This window comes from Branchiostoma floridae, chromosome 9 (genome assembly GCF_000003815.2).
Source record: "Branchiostoma floridae strain S238N-H82 chromosome 9, Bfl_VNyyK, whole genome shotgun sequence".
In the NCBI taxonomy this organism is placed as follows: Eukaryota; Metazoa; Chordata; class Leptocardii; order Amphioxiformes; family Branchiostomatidae; genus Branchiostoma; species Branchiostoma floridae.
In genome coordinates this window covers 20,933,090-20,952,376 of record NC_049987.1, presented here as the reverse complement: position 1 = coordinate 20,952,376, position 19,287 = coordinate 20,933,090, and the positions used below count along the sequence as shown (strand labels likewise).

Sequence of the window (19,287 nt, the reverse complement as noted above, 5' to 3'; positions counted from 1 at the left end):
ACAATAAACAACAGAGCTGCACAACCTACTTGGCCAAGATTTCAAAGAGTCGACGTTAGTACACAAATAGCCCATCATAATAGCTGGTTTAGTGGTGTATTTGCGGTTGCCGTGGTTACTGTGTGTAGGTAGTTATCTGTGGAGGCTGTGGATTGAGTCTAGGTAAATATTAGATCAGGAAGGATGTTAGTATAAACAGGGGATGAACAAGGTGTCCTCACACAATGGGACGACTCCTGGGGGCCGTTAGATCAGACAGGTGGGGGTGGCGACAGGTACGGGCTGCTGTCTAGTGGTGCTCTTCTTTTGAGTTCTTCACATTGCCTTTCTGTTGATTAAGGTAAGACTTTTGCATTATTTCATTTCTGAATGGTAGAAATGATGATTTAAGTCTATTTTAATTTGAATGACATACAGGTAACCAGTAAGGTGCTACAGTATGAGGTGCAACACACTGCTTCAGAACCTTTACTCAGAGTTTATGTATAATCTGCACAAGGGACTAGTGTGTTCTTGGCCCATCACGCACTTTGTAGTCACCAAGCCACTTTTTTTTCTACAAGAATCGTGGTGTATTGTTGTGATATGCTGAAGGTGTAGCTCTACTCAAATAGGGGCCCGACACATGAGTGACAGCTTACATATTGTCCCCTCTCAAGGACCACACCACCTCCGCTAGCTAATCAAAGTTTAGACCTCTGACAGGTAAGATGGGATTGGAACCCCCATCCTTGCTGTCCAGAAGCATTTGGCAAGAAGCAGAAGAGAAGTGTTTCGTGCCTTGCATGCAGTCACCTTTCAACAAGACAGGTGTCAGCTGTCACTCAGAACACTTTGCCTCCATGGGCAGTGCTAGAACAGAAAAAAGTTTATGTATAAAGTTAATAATCTACAATGTCAAAGGATACTATCACAGGTATCTTCCTCTTAAAACTCTTGTGTGAAATTTAAAACTTGTTTCAGTACCTCTTTGATTTGAAATCAAACCCCATAAAAATAACCGTTACTTGATAGCTGCGGTGACCTAGATTTGGCATAATCACAACTTTCACAATCAAGCCAATAACAGTAACCGCTCTGGAATTCAGACAAACACCAGTTTACGTGTAATTACCTGGCCATTACCCGTGTTGCCATGGTAACAGCTCACACCTGGATATTACCTGTTGTGTGTGAAGTGTTGTTATAACACTGTGCCCAGGTACAGGTGAGGGTTAGGGCCATAATGATACTCAAACTCAAGTCAAAGTACTCTATAAAGATGTAAAGTTTGTCTTCAGTGAGACGGGGTCATTGTGTTTGGTTCTGATACATCAAGGATGTTTTTAGTCAAAGCAAGGTTATGATCATCAGCTAGGATGTTAGGCCTTTACAAATTACATGTCAAATTTTGCAATATTGGAACAGCAACATTTTTCTGTGATATAAACAGGAATTTTATGGTCATATGAATCCTGGGAAGGAGGCATATATTTTTCAAGTACAAGTTCACAAATTCCAACCCAAGTTCAACTGTATGGCGTGTCTAACATGGTTCCATTACAGGGCTCGAAATACTGGGTGCATGTGCACCCAAAATTGGAGCTGTGCACCCAATTATTTTCTGTGGGTGCACAGGGTGCACCCAAATATTTTCTTATGTCTATGTATGTAAAGATATCAAAGTATACTAAGTAATACTATACATCATATTCTTGACATGTAAGTGTTAGAAAGGTAAAAAAAGTCTGTCATGGTACTTGTTTAAGAATTTGATAGCTTGTAACAAAGTTTTATTATTAGGTTATTAGTTAAATATAAGTGGTGCACCCAAATTTTTAAGCTGGGTGCACCAGTGCACCTAATACCCAAAATGAATTTCGAGCCCTGCATTAAAATTTGCTTAGAAGTTTGATGTGTCCTGTGATATTATATATTAAGCTTATCCTAAATAATTAACTGATCACACCTAACTATTCCCATTCAACTAATTATGAGCCATTCAACTGTGTATAGACTTATAACGTATAATTTTTTTCCATTGAGGTATATTTTCTAAAGACATGTTCCTATTTGATACTTCTTTGCAAGTTCTGAATTTACAGTCTGTCATCTTGAATAGCCTTCATTTACTTGGAGTGAAGTCTGAAATTACTTTAACCCACAGAATGACTGCTATATTATGGGTTTGATTGTTACGTTTCCCCGCGAAAAGTAGACATCTGACGTTGTTACTATTAGCAGCGATCAAAGTACAATAACGGTTTTTATAGGGCCATAAATTACTCGTACCTCACAAGAGGTAATAACAAGAATTCCAGGTAGATCAATGTGATAAGGCTGAACACCTGACTTTACCTGTTGGGCGCCACATTCCTGCGTACCTGGATAGACAGGTGAGAAGTTATCGATAAGGCTTTTCTGTTTTGTCATGTATCAATATCAACCAAACCTCTAACTGCTCTAGCGTGTAACATACCATGTTGATAGATCCTGGTCGCCAGTGGTTGGTTATATAACATTGATATTATATACATGTAGTTACAAGTATCCTTGTGATGCCCAAGCCCTATATAATTGAAACAACCAGAGGGGCGAGTAGAACAGAAAGAAACAACATCCCAACTCCGGGGATTCGAACCTGCACCGAACCCGGGCAGCCGGATCACTAATCCAACATGCAGACCACAACTCAAAAGGCTCAGAGCTGTTGGCGTGGTCAATTTGGCAGCGCTTGAACCCCACTGTTTCATAATTGTCTAACTCTAAGCTTGGTTTAAAATTCAAAGACACATGTCAAGTGAGGGATATTGGGCTATTGGTGACTGATATATTTGACCCACATATTTTACTTTTTAGTCGGGTCTGGAACTTTTTGATTGCGGTATCTATTGAGAATATTAACCGGGATTGTTCAGGAATGTGCCAGGCAAGAGGGGAAGCAAGAGTGTAACACCTAAAATAAATGAAATGAAATGAAACCTACAAATGTATGGACACTATTGGTGTGTTACCCGGTTTGTACTTTTATATACCCCTCTGACATGCTCAACAATCCAACCAACCTTCAAGTGCTGGTACAATGTACAAACCTAACCTGACAGTGGAATGAACTAGACTCTGAGGACCAGTTTAACTAACATATCACCGGGCATACAAGTGTTATAACTCACTGTCACCAGCTGCCAACTAGGCAGGTTGTGGTTTACAGTATTAATTAAGACCCACAAATAACATGCCACACTGTAACACCTACGTCACCTGTGCTAAACACCTACCGGCATAGTCCGTTTTCAGCAGCAATGTGCGATGGAAAAGTTTGATTGTCAATAAATTTTTTACTAGTATAGGTCAGTTAAATTTTTACAATGAATATGATTCTGAAATGTTATAAGCTTGTATTTTCAGATAAAAGTCCAGTTGTTTTTCTCATTGTATTAACTTAATGACCTTTGCCAAGCAGGTTATGTTTTTGCTTTGTCTGTTTGTTGACAACATAATTTTAAAAAATTTTTGATGGATTTGTACGATATTTAGTATGTGGGTAGGTATGGGAAAACAAAGGTCAAGTTCAATAGTGGCCCTTTTCATGTTTTATTATGATTAGTATTACAGTCAGATTTTCTGCGGCGTTTATGTTCTAATGTTGTACTTATGTTTTCTGTTTGTGTAGGTGATGATATGGAGAAACCAGGAGTTTCTGTGAGGTTCCTGTGGAACAGAACAGTCACCACCCTGGCTACTGAGGTGTTCCTGCTGTCTGACTTTAGCAAGGTGAGAACAGGTGTGGTACAGGTGTGTCAGGTATAGTACAGGTTAGGGCTGCATACCTAACATACCATCAGGTACAGGTACCAGTCCAAGGTGAGAACAGGTGTGGTACAGGTGTGTCTGGTATAGTACAGGTGTATGACAGGTGAATTGCAGGAATGTCACAGGTGCTATATGTTATAAGTATACTATGCTACAGTTGCTTGATAGGTGTACTGTAGGTTTGGAACTGGTGTATGGGCAGGTATGTGGGCAGGTGTGTGACAGTTGAAACTTGAAGTACAGGTGTGACAGGTATGATGCAGGTGTATTACAGGTGAATTACGGATATGTAACATGTAACAGATGTGTAAGTGTGTTGCAGGTGTTTGACAGGTGTACTATAGGTGTGGTGCAGGTGTATGGGCAGGTATGTTACAGGTTTAAGACAGGTGTGTGACTTGAAGTCTTGAAGGACAGGTGTGACTGGTGTAACATTGATGTATTACATTTAACACTGACCTTTTCCTTGGTTTTATTTTCCTTATCAAGTTGACTAACTAAACATATGTATTGTTCTAAAATGTCAACACTACAGGAGAAGTTATTACAGAGTGGTTCTGTTGAGGATTTGTTAGTGATAGAAAAACAAATCTCTGACCTGGAACTTTTGTGTATATTGGACATGGTTTCCCTCATCCTCTTTTCCAGCTAATTTTACCTCCTTTGTTGTTGTATGTTTTGGGTAATTTTTGGCAACAATGTATGGCTTAAACAGAAGGGAAAATGACACAAACAAAGTAAAAAAAAGTTTTTTTCTATTCTTTTTTTTGTTACAGCCAATACATTCATTTTAAATATTCTTATCATTCAACATTTCATTCATCTTGTTTATAAGTTGTTATGATTCTTTTTTCAATAGATCTTTTATTTTTCTGTCTGTCTAGCAGAAAATTGGAACAAAATCTCTTTACCTAGTCTAAGAATATTTTGTTATGTATAGTGCAGACTGTATTTTTCGGCAGTACATACATTGTAGGATATACAGTGATAGAATTACAGGATGTAGCTGTTCAATTGTGCACTGGAGTTCAGAGTGCTCTTACTGGCCCTACAAACTTGACTGTTTTTATGAATGACGTGCCACAATTTTGGCCTTGTAGTAAGTTGTACCCTACAAAAAAGCAGATATCTTGAACATTTTTTAAAGGGGGCAAAAAGTGGAACTCCTTGCCTTGGTCTGAGTAGGACATCACTATACTTTGATAAGGACTGACATAGGAACCATTCCACAATGTGTCTGACTATATTGTAATGATTAAAGGATCCTGTTTTTCAGCCATTGCATTAAGGTAAAGCGCCCTCTAACAGTTCTTATCAGAACTGCAGCACTCCTTCATAGCAGATTACAATTGCTGATTGACATATACTGATTTTAGATCTTTCCAATCCAATGATCCAAGTTTGGCTTATGCTACTTTCCAAGTAAATATTACTTAGCTATCCCTGTTTTTGTGTTGTCCCTTCTAGGACCCCATGCCTTTACAGTGGAACATTCCAGACGACGTGTTTGAGTCAGAGTTGGTATCTGTTCCGGTTGGACTGCACCAATGCCAGCTGGTTGTAGGGGAGGACGTCCACCCTGTTAAGAAGTTTGTAGTGGAAGAGGCCACCAGAGAAGTTCCCTTGGAGATCCTCTCAGGTAATGTCTACATCATTGTCTGTATGTGAATTTGCCACTCAAAATAAAGGAAATAGCATTTCAGAGGGTCTAGATTTAAAAAATTTCCTGCGGGGCATACCCCAACTGGCACACCTTCAATATCTCACAAGAGATTTCCTAGATTAAGAATGATTTGGGAATGTTTTAGAATGTTTTGTTGTCTCTCAAATCATACTTTTACATCATCCATCATATTTCAATTATGAGTCTGTCAAACCCAACTTTGGTCAGTCAACTGTCACTCTGCGGTTACCATCTAGTGGAAAGTGGACCTTAGGCAGAGTTCGCCTGTTTTGATTGAAGCTTATCGGGTATTTGTCCAGTAAAGCCACCTGCATTCCTTGATACGGTAGGATTAATGTGCTGAAAGGACGGACTGTAAACTTTAAGTCTGTTCTTTTGAACATAGACTTGGGCTTGAAACAGAGCCAGGTCTGTTCTTAGTAAGATCAAAGTCAGACTGAGGTACATGTGTATGTAAGATTAGGCAACATGTTGTTAAACCAAACAAAAGTATGTGTTGAGAGCATCTAGCTGTGGTACCAAAACTCTTTTTGATGCATAGAGCTTTAAGCAAACCGAACTGGTAAAGGCACTTTACAATACAACCCACCCCTGCCAAGGTGGCATGGTTTTCTTTCACATGATTTAGAGTTTTCAGTTCAGTTCAGTTCACCCTTGGTGAGGTGATATCAGATATTAGGAGTTTTATAATCTGCAGTAGAAAGCTGTTTGGGTCACAGGATTTAATTACTTTTTCTGAAGGATAAAGTTGTAAACAACAAATTTTAAAGAATGAAACAAAAAGCAGGGAATTGCTTTGCTCTGGCCTTATATGTATATGACACGTTGTGCACCAATAAGAATGTTCAGGTTCAGTAGTCAGAGCTGTCATGGGAAAAACAGTGCAGGGAAGGAAGGGTTAGGGAATACAGTTTCTTCATCCTGACTAGAGGTAAGGTGCTGCATATGCCTTCTACCCAGCATGTAGACCAGGTGATGCTGAAATTGTATATTAATAACCTTTGCCAAATCAGAAATGATGTCAGGAGCATTTGTTGATTGTGTTGTAGGTTTGTTGATAAAATCGAAGCCAATTTGGGGATTTTCTTGTGTGTATATATAACATGCACATATAGGGCTGTCCATAAACCGGGGAAAAATTGATTGTATTTTGGGAAAGATTTGAGTCCTGATCCAGATTTTGACTGAATACTTAACTGGATTTTTGTCCAGTTTCTCGACGAGATTGTTGACCGGGTTTTGACCAGACTCTTGACTGGAGTTCTGACCGGATTTTTTTGTAGGGCTTACCAGTGCCACAGGTTTTTGGTTCAGTGCTATACAGACACATTTGTTCACGGTATGGTAGGACTAAATGTTCTGCCCTGAACACCTGGGACATGGTCGACAGGTGTGCCTTTCTGTCAGGTAAACATGGTACAGGTGAGGCACCTGTCAAGGTGATCATGTAGGGGTTGGTCTGTCTGTTTACAGAAAGTTGTTAGTTCATTAGATAGTTTGAGACACTACTTGGAATTGTAGATGTCAGGGCTTATATGGCTTCATTCTATAACCAGATGCTGCCAATTGTGCCTTCAGAACTTGTATGATGTGTGTTATTGTGTGTGTACAGCTTTCTTGTCTGTGTTTTTAGCTAAAGATAATTATGGACCACTAGAAAGATGGTGCAAAAATTTCATGCGACATACACTGACCTAGACCATTCATTCATTCATTCATTCATTCATTCATTCAGTCAGTCAGTCAGTCAGTCAGTCAGTCAGTCAGTCAGTCAGTTAGTCAGTCATTCTTCCTTTTTTTTATTCTTCAATCTCTGAATTATGATGCCCCTTCTGTTTTAATATGGTTCAACTTCTTATCAAGTCAGTGATGCAAGACAGTTGGGCAAACTTTTAGCTCTTTGTAATGAGTCTATACTGGTGTTTTGATTCCTTAATATATGGGCTGGAATAATAAATTAGGACTTTTGAAGATAAGTCTGTCTCATTTATTACTTATATCTGACACAGAATAAACTATAAACTCTAAACGCCGGTTGTTAATCTAATGATTTATTTGCGAGGGACACACACTGGTAACATATCAACTGTACAGTTTCATTATTCAGCGGCCCAGCTTAGTACATTGTTTCTTGGGTGTGTTGCAACTCAAATCCTTAAACCCTTAACATTAGATATGTCAAAGGAGAGCCAATCATTAATCTAATGTTTCCAATTCCAAACTCTGCACAAGTTATACTTGAATGAAACAAGTTCGTTTCAGTGATTTGTTATGACCATGCACGGTGAAGTGGCCTTGAAGACATTGATAAATGCATTGCCACACCTGTTCCTTCACATGCGATTCAAATTTTGAGATTTGTAAATCCACAGCCAATCAGAAGCCAGCTCTAAGAGAAGACTGACCAATCAGAGTGGAGAAGTACCCGGTGCTTCTTTGGCGACCTAACTATCCCAGAAATGGCAAATATTGGACGTTTTACGAATAAATATTTGAGTTACCCGATTGCTTGGGGACAAACCTTGTCGGTAACCTTTGTAACGTGACGTCCCCTGTTACACCTGAAACAGGTAGGGCAGAAACCACGTTTGTTGTGAGTTTTGTGTCAGAAGCTTTCAACTCAAGTTGGGCTGTGTATGCTGCCATTGTTGGTCAACACTTCAAGTCTCCGAGGGTCGGCGGGTGACTTGTAGTTCCTGGCAAAACAGGCTCGGGTTCGTTACCTATGTTTGTTTTACACAGCTACCACATTAGAACGTACCACTTTGACCTCTCCATAGGGGTTACATTCATTGAATGTAGTTTTACAAAAGTAAGAGGGGATAATGATTGTTTGAAATGTTGTCTTATGTCACTTGACATCTTGTGAAAGTGGTGGAGGGTGTCAGTTACAGATCTGTTGACAGTTTCGGAGCGTCCCTCTGTGTAGAGGGTGAGCATGCATGTGTCAGTCTCGGCAGACCTGTCCATTACGCCAACGGAAACCCACCCACCGTGGCGCGTGAAATGGAGCGTGCGGCACATTTGCGCTCGCACAATCCCGAGTGCTCTAACGATAGCGTAGCCCCATTGTCCGCTGGAAATGGAACATGCTTGTTGGGCTCCAATGTAATGGCAGAAAGTGTGTCCGAGTTCTATTCCGTACACGGCATTATGTTTCAAATTGCGTTGGGAAGTCTAACTACAGGGCTTGTAGACGACAAGCAAGCATCTGAACAATGTTTTAATGTTGTGAAGTTTGTTGGCAGCAAGTTTTTTAGTCGTTGCTTGCAAAGCAAGCTGACCTTGTACTGACCTTCGGTTGCTTGTTGATACGACTAAAAATCAATCGACCTGCTTGACTTTTTGTTCTTTAACTGTGGTCTTCTTCGTTCAGGCCTCATGTAGAGGATAATCTGTTGTAAAAGGAGTTAATGTACAATTAGCAAGTAGAACGTGTGTACAGGTGAATCTACTTGGAACTCTTAACATTTCCTGACTCACAAATAAAGGTCATCATGGCATTCTTTGTTCACAATATTTTTTAGCAATTGTAGGTAACTTATAACAGTTGTAAAACATTCTCCAGTGAGTTTTCCATTGTTTCATGTTGCATTAAAGACCTTGTAATTCCAAGGATCTCATTCGTTAAGTTAAGTTTATATGTCCATACTTTAGGGTGACTTCAAATCGCTGTAGTTTACCACCCCACTGTGAGGGTAGATTACCTGATGGTATTGCTGTGTAATACCATTAGCCATCCCCCCCCCTCACTGATTCCAATCTCCATATTTATCCTTGTTCTTACTTCTCTTGTAAGTGTGCTCAAGTGTCCCTAATCCTGTTTTAGGGGAGGGGGAAGCCAGGATACATCGCCCTGACTAATAGAGCATGCACCTGTTGGTATCCGCACTCATTCTCTCCACAGTCACAACTTTCACGCACCGCGGATGGCACTTCTAACGTCCTGTTATGAAACCCTATCCCGCTCTCTACGGGAAAGGGATTCTGAATGGGTAACGGAAACAAGAGGTGCCTTTATTGGCGGGGCATGTTTAATTATTATGCAAAGCAAGCTCGCATTTGAAATGCACGTCCCCGCTACTGAGGTTAAAAGGGGGTAAGGAGACCTGAAAGAAAAGTTATTAGAAGCTGGAAATTGCAAGGACTACAGAAAAGTGTCTTAATAGCAGCATTGTCTATAACAGAAAACATGGTTCTATTACGGAGTTTCCGAGGTAAGAACTTGAGAACTAATACTATACGTGATTGTCACAATGTTTTGTTTTGCCTCCTGTGGGCAGTGTCTGTTGCTTTTTGTTTGGTTTGAGAGACTATAAGGTCGATTATGCTACCCCAAAATGTTTTCACTCTTCCAAATGCTGTCTGTTTCTGTCTATACTATACATATAGTTGTGACTGTCACTAGAGTTGTTAATGATAGATAGACTGGAGGACTGAGACATATTGACTTTATGCCATCAAAGTGTTTCAGTCTTAGGCACGTTTCACTGTTCATTTACCACCTTTGATCACATTACTTACTCATGAAGTCCCAATTCTGAACCGCTCATCTCTTTTTAACGTTTTATGAGAGCTGTGGTTGTGGTAAAGTGTTTGTGGCCTCTTCAACACAAGGTAACAGAGGAGTATCCAAACAAATTATTTCCCTCAAAGGCACGTTTCACCATCCTTTTAGTTTTAGTTATACTACACCTTGATCACATTCCAAGTCACTGATCTCTTTTATAAGTGCTGTGGTTGTCCGAGAGTGTTTGAAACCTCTTCAACTCAGGAAAGCACAAGGGATATCCAAACCACCTGTTTCTCTCAAAGAGTCAAAGGCACGTTTCACTATCCTTTTAGTTACACAGAATGCACCTTGATCTCATTTCGAGTCATTGATCTCTTTTAAAAGAGCTGTGTGTAACCTCTTCGACACAAGGAAGCACAGAGATATCCAAACCACCTGTTTTCCCCTAGCTCCTGTGAAGCTCTGACAGAGATGAATTGTAGATTTGTCCAGTGCAGAGCCAGGCTTTGTGAGCGGAGCCTGTGCCAAATATTGAACCTACCCGGTGGTGGTTTGTTTTTCCTGAGGATTGGTCTGGTTATGGGTTTTTACAGACAGGAGAGAAGGTGTTTGGCAATTACCTACAGAGGCTCTCTGTTTGGAACAAGAATATATCCAAGGTATTTTGTATCACAGCATTTTATTTGGAACAAGAATACATTGTACCTTTCAGTGTTTCTTGCTTTATTCAAGTGCGCTCAGTTCAGTATAAAGCTTTCTCTGTCAGCTACAGCTACTGTATGTAAAGTCATTTACTTTTTAGGTACACTGGGAGAGGATGTTCGAAGTTTGTGGTTGAAACGATGTTGTACTGTACACTCATAATACATTGGAAATGCATTTTCGCAGCATGAAGAATTTGTTTTAGGGAAGTCATCGTGAAAACCATGACAATAATACCTTCATGAATATTTTAAGATTTACAGTTGCATGCTTCTAGTGTACCAGTACTGTTCTGGTGCATTGAACCACCTGTTGATTTTATAATGTACAGCATTTCCTCCCTTAATTGTAACTTGTACGGGCGTTTTAGAAAAGTGCGACAGACTTGTTAATATAAAGACAACTACACTATAAAACATTTTTCCAAATTGCTGTTGAATTTCAATGAGCATACCAAGTAGATAATTGTGTAATTTGAAAAAAAGTATTTGTTAATTTCCTCTGTTGTGATAAATACAAAATAGTAGGTTTTCTAGTCCATTTAGAGTTGCCTTTACATGTATTGATGTCTTTGATACCATTGCTTGTCAAAGTTGTTTGTGGATCTGTCATCCTGAAGCACTCATTGATTTTTGAACATAACATGGCCTGTCCTACACAGCTGTGCCACTGGCAGATGGCTGTGTCAATAACTTGAAAAGTTGAATACTTGGATGTCTTCCATTAGAGTCCTGTCTAGCCCTAGATATTTTCCATCATATATATTATATGTATTATATTATGTGTAACTGAATGCAGCTGTAGAGTGTCCAGACCACTGCAGCAGCAAGACACAGTGGACTACTACTATATTATGTGTTGGCAAGTCATGCTTACTTCCTGATTGGCATTGAGGTGTTGAGTTATTTCTTGTTTGTGATGGAGATGGTGACGGGCCTACGCATCACAATGTGATGTATGGCAACTTTAGCTTTAGCTTTTATTTCTTGTTTGGAACAGGGGAAGGAGAAAATTCTGTTGACATGAAAAGAATGGATACATTTTAACTTGCTGGCCTCGATTCAATCAATCTTCATTGAATTCTAAAAAGTATTGTAAATCAGCACGAAAAGATACTTTTAGCAACACCATAGAAAGTTTCATAACTAGAAAGGCCGACATTTGCTTGAGAGCAAATACAGCATATTTCAGCCATCTCCCTCGTGCAACACTAGGCCTTGAGGTCGTTGACCCCTTTGGCCATTGGAAAATGACCCAAAAAATTCCCAAATATATCATTTTAAAGTGTTCCATGCCAAAAATTATACATGGGTCATTTGGATAAATATCTAGAGCACCCCTTTACCAAATTTCGGGTCATTTGGTTGTAAAACGAGGGAACAGGATCCAAAAATGTCCAATTTTTGTCTAAAAATGGCCATAAAATTGCAATATTAAGCATTATGTTGTACTGTATGGATAAGCTGTTATTGAATTCATGCGCACAAAATTGAAGGGCACTTTTATACCAAATTTCAGGTCATTTGGTTGTAAAACGAAGGTACAGGAGGCAAAAATGTGCTTTTTTTGTCAAAAAATGGCCAAAAATCGCAAAATTAAGCATTTTGTTGTACCGTATACCAAAACTGTTATCAAATCTGGGTGGGCATATGATCAGGGCACCTCTGTACCAAATTTCATGTCATTCGGCTGTAATACCAGGGTACAGGAGCCCAAAATATACATAAAAATTGACAAAAACCTCAATAAAATCATTTCAAAGGCAGATATGAAAAAAATGAAAAAAACACCTGAGGGTATTGACTTACTCTACCTTTGTGCCAAATTTCAAGTCAATCGGTTAAAAAACGGCGGAGTTGATTCGATTTGAAGATTTGGCAGGAGAAAGAAAGAAAGAAGAAAGAAAGAAACATTACGAATACAATATATTTCACCATACCTATGGTATGGCTGAAATATAATGAAACTCAACAAGGTACACACAGTATAGACTACAGAAAGCAGGCAATGTCAGTATAAGAAATCAATAAGTATCTCAGAAAAATATGCAACAAAGCAATAGTATTTGTGAAAAACACCTTTGTTTTTGAAGCTCTTGTAGGAAAACATCATTCTTTGAATACAAATTACCTCAATTTCATGCTCTTATCTTTGGATTTACATGATAACATCTTCAGTTGTCTGCAGAAACTCAGCTTATAATCTCAACTGGAGTCTTTAGAAATAAAGGAAGGATTAAAGTTAACTCAAGGATTAAGCAACATCCTTTTCTTTTCTTTAGAACAGCTCAAGACTCATGCAGACTTGCAGTGGTAAATCATTGGGAAGTGTTTGTTCCTCGGGAGGCATTGGCTCACAAAAGCTTGATCTTACAGGTTGATATGGGCTCAACCACCTTTGGGGACCAACCAGTAGATATGGCAGGTGGATGATTAACAGGTGGTTGAATGAACTTTCCCTGTAAAATTCCTCCATTTGAGACACAGGTAGAAATTTTAGGTATCAGTTTTGTACCAGATGAGAGTAAATATCCATAATTTCATTTCAAAATTTCTTTACATGTTTTGTCAGTAAAATGTAATATCATTTGCTACCCCTCTGATGTAGAAGTGGACTGACCCAACCCTTGGATGACCCCCTTTGACATGCCCCCCTCATTTGCATAACAACGCCTGTCCCTAGCAACATTTGATAGCCCTGCTGTCCTGCATGCGAGCAAGCGGGCGTTACAATGACCTGCACTTCAAAACTGAATCGTGACTAATTCCCTTCCCTGATGCAGAGATTGTGGATTATACAACCTTCCGTTTAGGAGAGCTTGCAGACATTAAGGTAACGTGTGGAATAGACATAGAGTTGCGTGTAAACGTGACAACTTACGGTGTCGCTGAAGCGATTTGCTTTCAGGTGCTGCCATGCTGGACAGCTCCCTGATTTGTTTACCCAGTAATTTGAATCGCTCATCGATGGTTTGACTGAAAGTTGCTTTCCTGTCCCTCTCCTAAAGTGAATGTACCAAGAGGTGTATTCATGTCAGCTATCCTGTAACAGTGGCTGCTACGTTTGGTTCAGCCATTTTGAATGGTTTGTCTGATGTCAGTTGTCTGGGATTGGCAGTTGTAAAGGAAGCCATGTTGGCAGGAAATGTACAAGTAATAGCGGCAATAACAAACTCATTAAAAAAAGTGGGGCGGACCTTAATGGGTACTTTTGAATGTGTTTCTTCCAAGGTGATTTTTGTCGTGTAGACTTACGAACTCGACTTACAACGCATTTTCTGCGATTGTTTTGAATGGTTTTCATGTTTTTTTGTAGCAGTTGGAATTGAAATCATGATATTGATGGATGACAATAGGCTGTTTGAGTGTTATTTTGAGCAATGTCTTCGGCCTCTTGGGTATTTCTTTAAGTCAGTAATTAACTCTAAAACAATCTTAAACACTGTTATTAAGGTGACAATAAGGAGGTCTGTTAAGGAGAAGGTAGATCTGAAACAAACTTCTGAGAACCTTTTCATTGATGTAATCTTAAAAGAAAAACTTAAAAGAATTAATCTCAAATGGAATTATTTACTTTGCAAATGAAATTGTGAAAGCACCACGATATATGGTATGTCAGCATGAGGAAGTCAAAATTGCATTTTTGTGATGAAGGGAAACGAAGTCCATTTCAAAAGCCATGACCTACATGTTGTAGTTTCTTTGGAATGTCACACAAACATTACAGGGGAATGGTTCTGTTGTATAAATATCTGCAGTTTGAATGGAGCACTTGGCATGGAGCATATTTAAGCCTTGGATTATTATGAGATATTCATTTGTTACATTTGTTACATTTGTTCGTTGGTTGGTTGGTTGGTTTGTAAAACCCCTATCTTCCTGCATTCCAGCCATTCTCCTTCTCATATACATCTTGTGAAATGTAACTGTTTGTCAACTGAAAACTCAAGGCATCCTTTCCTGCCAAGTTTTGCTTCTGTTGGCCAAACATGGATACATGGTAAAGAGCCTGGTCGAAAATGTTTTGCTATAAACAGTGTCCCTTAAACTTCAGTCGCCAAGTTCAAAATCAGGAAAGATATTCTGGCATGTTGTATTTTTAAGCACATTTGGTAAATTTTATCATACATTGTGCACAAACGCAACATTGCCATTGGTTGGTTCGTCTTCTATTCTCTCTTCCCAAGTGAAAATTGTCACAAATATAGCATGAGGTATATCTGCCTGTAACCTGATGTGTAAGGTTCTCCGTGCTTACTAACATTTCAACCCCCATGTTGGCCAAACATGGGTACATACCACAGCTAGTCAGGACAAGATGGGGTGCTAAAATATGTTCCTCAAATCTCCCTCACCACTCCAAAATCTCTGAGATTTGTTTCCCACAGTGTGTTACACAATTTTGGTTGGTTGCAGTTGAAATTCTCTGGAGTTCACCAAGTTAGCTGCTGAAAGGGAAACTGTATAATATTTCCTACCCTTGTTTCACTGCAGTGGCATTACAAGTTGTTGTTACTTTTACTAGTTCATGCCAACTTATTTGTGTCTAACTCTGTGTTAGAAACTTAAGGCCAGTGGGTAGATTCTAATGCTAATAGCTGCATTCACAGTTCCCAGTGTGTTTACTGTGGTCCCTCCCCCATTGTCCACCTTTTCTATCGCTGATTCTCACCGTAAACAATGTTATCCTACTTGTACCCATGTAGCCCACCTTCTGGACAAAGTGGGCCTTTTTTGGTGCACACACATAACAGGTAAAACCTTTCTCACACATGCTCTTGTACCCAACCTGTCCTACACTGTATATGGAAGTTTTGGGAATGGCATTGAGTGCCTAACAGGTGTTAAACCAGGTGTTTACGGTGTCTCCACTATCAGGTGTGTAGAGTTGTGTCTCCCCAAAGAGTTTGGCCCCTGTAACCTGTACCCACCCTAGCAGGACTGCCGTTATGTTGCCTGGCAGAATTGGTATGTCCATCTGTTGGCAAGGTATAGGATAAAGGATGTAACGTTGTGTCAATTGTGTTTACTACCCAGCAAAGTCAAGGTTAAACATAAGGATTATTCCTGTTGATACTTTCAGGATAAATTTATACATTTATTTTTTTTATGAAACATGAACAAAGTTCTGTACATCAACAGTTACGGTACAGATTGTTGCAGTCATTCTTACGACCTTTTGATGCCTTTTTGCCTGTAATGTGTGTAAAGTTGTATATCTTAATGCTTTTGTGGGCGCATGCAAAGTACAAAGACAAGGGAAAGAAAAAAAGGCTAACCTTAACATGAAAGGACTGAGGACAATATACCACAGTCAAGGCTAGATATTAGGATTTTTCTTTTGTAACACTTAAGAAAGATTCTGTTTTCATATGAATGCAAGTTAAGGTTTCTCAGTCCGGTGTAAACCCTGTAAACTGGTTGTAATGATTTTGATGACCTTTTGACAGCCGTTTTTGTATTGTCACACAAAAGACAGAGACAAAGAAAAGAATGAAACGACCACCTTGACGTTCAACGGACACGAGTGAACTGCCTTGCAGAGTCAATGCTGAACATGGGATTTATGTTTCATGTCAAGAAAATCTGAAGTTGATACACAAATTTCTGGACAGCTGCAGGTAGTGTGGTGACTTTCTTTCACTGCTCGTTTACTTGAATGTTTTTATAATCAGTGAGGGACGTGGGTAAGGTGTTTTCCGCTGTTTTCTTCAGTGTTCTCTCGTCTTTTGTGACTTCACAATTCGTCCTGTTCAGGTTGGGTACACCTGTGTGCAGGTAGAAACTGAACAGCAGTTCCACCTGAGGTGTGTGTGGATTCTTGGCCTGCCTGTTCCGTCCTCTCCTTTGTGAGAGGCAGGTAATGTTTCTGACCTCGTCCGCCGTTGTGAAGCAGATGTGCTACCGCCAAAGAGTTTTACCAACCTACCGTCCAAAAATAACAGGTTTGTTGACACAACGTCCAACGGCACCGCCTTTGTTTGAGAGATAAGACGGTTTGTTCTGGTCAGAATCAGGTGCAGTTGGCAAGGCTTGTGTCAACTCATTACTGCATGAGCTTGTTGGAAGGTTGTCCGCTTCCTTTGTCAGAGAGTGGTTGCAAAGAGAAAGAGACTTGAGACTTTCTTTAGAAAATTCATTATTTAGAATGGCTGTTTTTCTGGTCGTAAAAGTGTAAAATGAGAAAGATCATCACAAACTCGGTATGGTTTTTATTCATCACTTGGTGTGACTCAACTAAATCAATTCTGCAGTTTGATATGACTCAGAAATCAATACATTATCTTGACTTTTGTTCTGAATATCGTCATCTTGCTTCTTGCTAAATACCACCCACAGTCAGTGAGCATTGCCTAAATCCTTGTGTGTTTTGCAGTTGATAGATTACACTTTCTGTTACCAAATGATAGGTTCTACGTGTAGTTATTGACACACAAATGACAGAACAAATCAGACATAACTTCTATCATTGATAAATTATTCCTCATTAATTAAAAAAAAAGCAAATTCCCTTTGATTTTGTGGAAATTTATTTTTAGGATCAAAGCAAATGATCCTGTATATACTTTAACATCACTTTCAATTGAACCTTTGTTGTTCACGCCATTTTTACATGGGGAAAGGGAAGTCTTACTTCTCGTGATCTGAAAATGACAGCTTCCTCACAAATGACAACAGCATATTGTTAAGCTAAACTGGATAAAGCCACCCTTTCTTTAGTGGTATGCTGAGGGTTTTACAGTGTTACACCATGGATTGTGGGAATATCTGGTTATAGGAAACACGGATTTGAGAACAGCTGGATTTAAGGACCACTTGACGGCAGGTGGGGGGATTTAAGGAGGTTGTTGGGAGGAGCAAAAGTCTGAAAGACATTTCAAAAGTCTTTATGTACATTTGTATAGTATGCTGCAGCGAGTTCGTTAAACGTGTTTCTTTGTTCGTCCTTCGAAGTCGAAGATACTATGTTAGCCTTTGATCAGGAATGAACATTTAATATGTACTAACAATGATTGTGACTTTTTAGCTGAACAACAAACTTTAAGTTCTTTTTTCAAAACCAGATACATGTGTGTATAATTACCAACGTTTTGGTAACTGCCTGTCACCTTCCTCATAGCAATGATGGTTGATCCTACTAATTTGCACATATGGTTTGTATATGTTTGGGACTGCATTCTTTTTACTGTACTGTATGTGCAGCAGTGACATCTAGCTGCAGTGCCTGCCGAGTCAATATTGCGCTTCAGCAAGAAAAGTGACTGACGGCAAACAAAACGTTGGAAATATCTGGTAAGTAATAAATATAATAATAAATGTAATATTAATACCGATCCGATACCGAGAAATTGTTCTCAAATATTTGAGTTATTTTGTATTTTAACAGTCTCTCATTTGTATTCCAGACATTGCCAAAGATGTGGACAGGGACTCTGTAGACACTGATTCCTTGGACAGATACAGCGGGAGTTCCGTCAAGGACACGAAAAGTTCCGTCAGGTTCTCGGACAGCTTAATAAGGGACCAACCAGGCGCTGTTGGTGGGGTCAGCAGACCAACAGCCAATGGGAAGCCTCCTCCTTGGAGTGTCAAAGGTCGCGCCTTGATCCAGGAGAAACTTGCAGCCAAAGCTGGTCTTTCCGCCATGGATGGCGGTCGGTCTTACAGCCAGGACGGTCGGTCGAGCACGTCCAGTATCGTGGACAGGTATAGCCGCCCGGGGAGCGGGAACTTGAACGGCTACGCGGGACTTAACGGGATAAACGCAAACGGCGACCGTTTGTCGGGCAGCCGCGGCAGCACCCCCCCTGCAAGTGTCACCAGCGAACAGGAGTTGTCACAGTACTTTGACCAGGGGAGGGGGGACGCTGGGTATCGTGGTGGCACCGGTAGGGGGTCTGTAGACGACGCTGCTTCTCACCAATCCCGGCATTCGCGGTCGTCCAGTGCGCGCAGTTCCGTCCGACAGAGCCCGGTAACACTTCCATCCAGCTCTGAGCAGGTCAGACCGCGGGAATACGGCAAGCGATCCAGCAGCGTTCCGACCGTGCAGGACATAGACAGATTCACTTCTGACAAAAGGAGCTACACGCCGGACACTTACTCACGATTGGCTAACAGCTCGACGGCTCAGCCAATAGCGCTGAGTCCTCTGGTGACCACCAGGACGGCGCCAGTCACTTCGACAGTTTCCCGTAGCTCGTCCCATAGGAGTACGCCATTGTCAACGCATAGCAGTAGGCTGACCAATGGTGGTGTAGAAAATGGACACAGACAGGTTAGTACTGTGATAGTTATGTCTTGACAGTTTTCAAACTTGAGTTAGCCAGCCTGGTCTGTACATACCAACATTGCAATGGTTATCTCTCACTGTCTGAGGCTGTGTTGAATTGAAATGCTAGATTATCACCTGCATAAAGGCAGCCCAGTTCCCTTGGGAAATCTGTGTTTTCAGCTGATTTGGCAACCTTGTATGTTTTGTGTTGTTTCTGATTTATTATCTATTTCAGGAAATCTATTTTTTTCCTTCATTTTGGCACTGTTTGGATCATGACAGTCAGAAAACACTCAAAAACCTAAATTTCAGGTTGCTCAGC

General features: G+C 40.1%; 1 protein-coding gene across 1 annotated transcript in view; it reads left to right on the top strand.

Moving 5' to 3' along the window:
• The window catches only part of LOC118422283, a 45,068-nt gene that overhangs the window by 10,713 nt on the left and 15,068 nt on the right, over positions 1–19,287 (top strand). Inside the window, exons 2-4 of the mRNA XM_035829802.1 lie at positions 3,653–3,753; positions 5,260–5,431; positions 18,097–18,968. Coding sequence (XP_035685695.1) covers positions 3,653–3,753; positions 5,260–5,431; positions 18,097–18,968 — 1,145 coding nt within the window. The remainder of the gene's footprint in view (positions 1–3,652; positions 3,754–5,259; positions 5,432–18,096; positions 18,969–19,287) is intronic.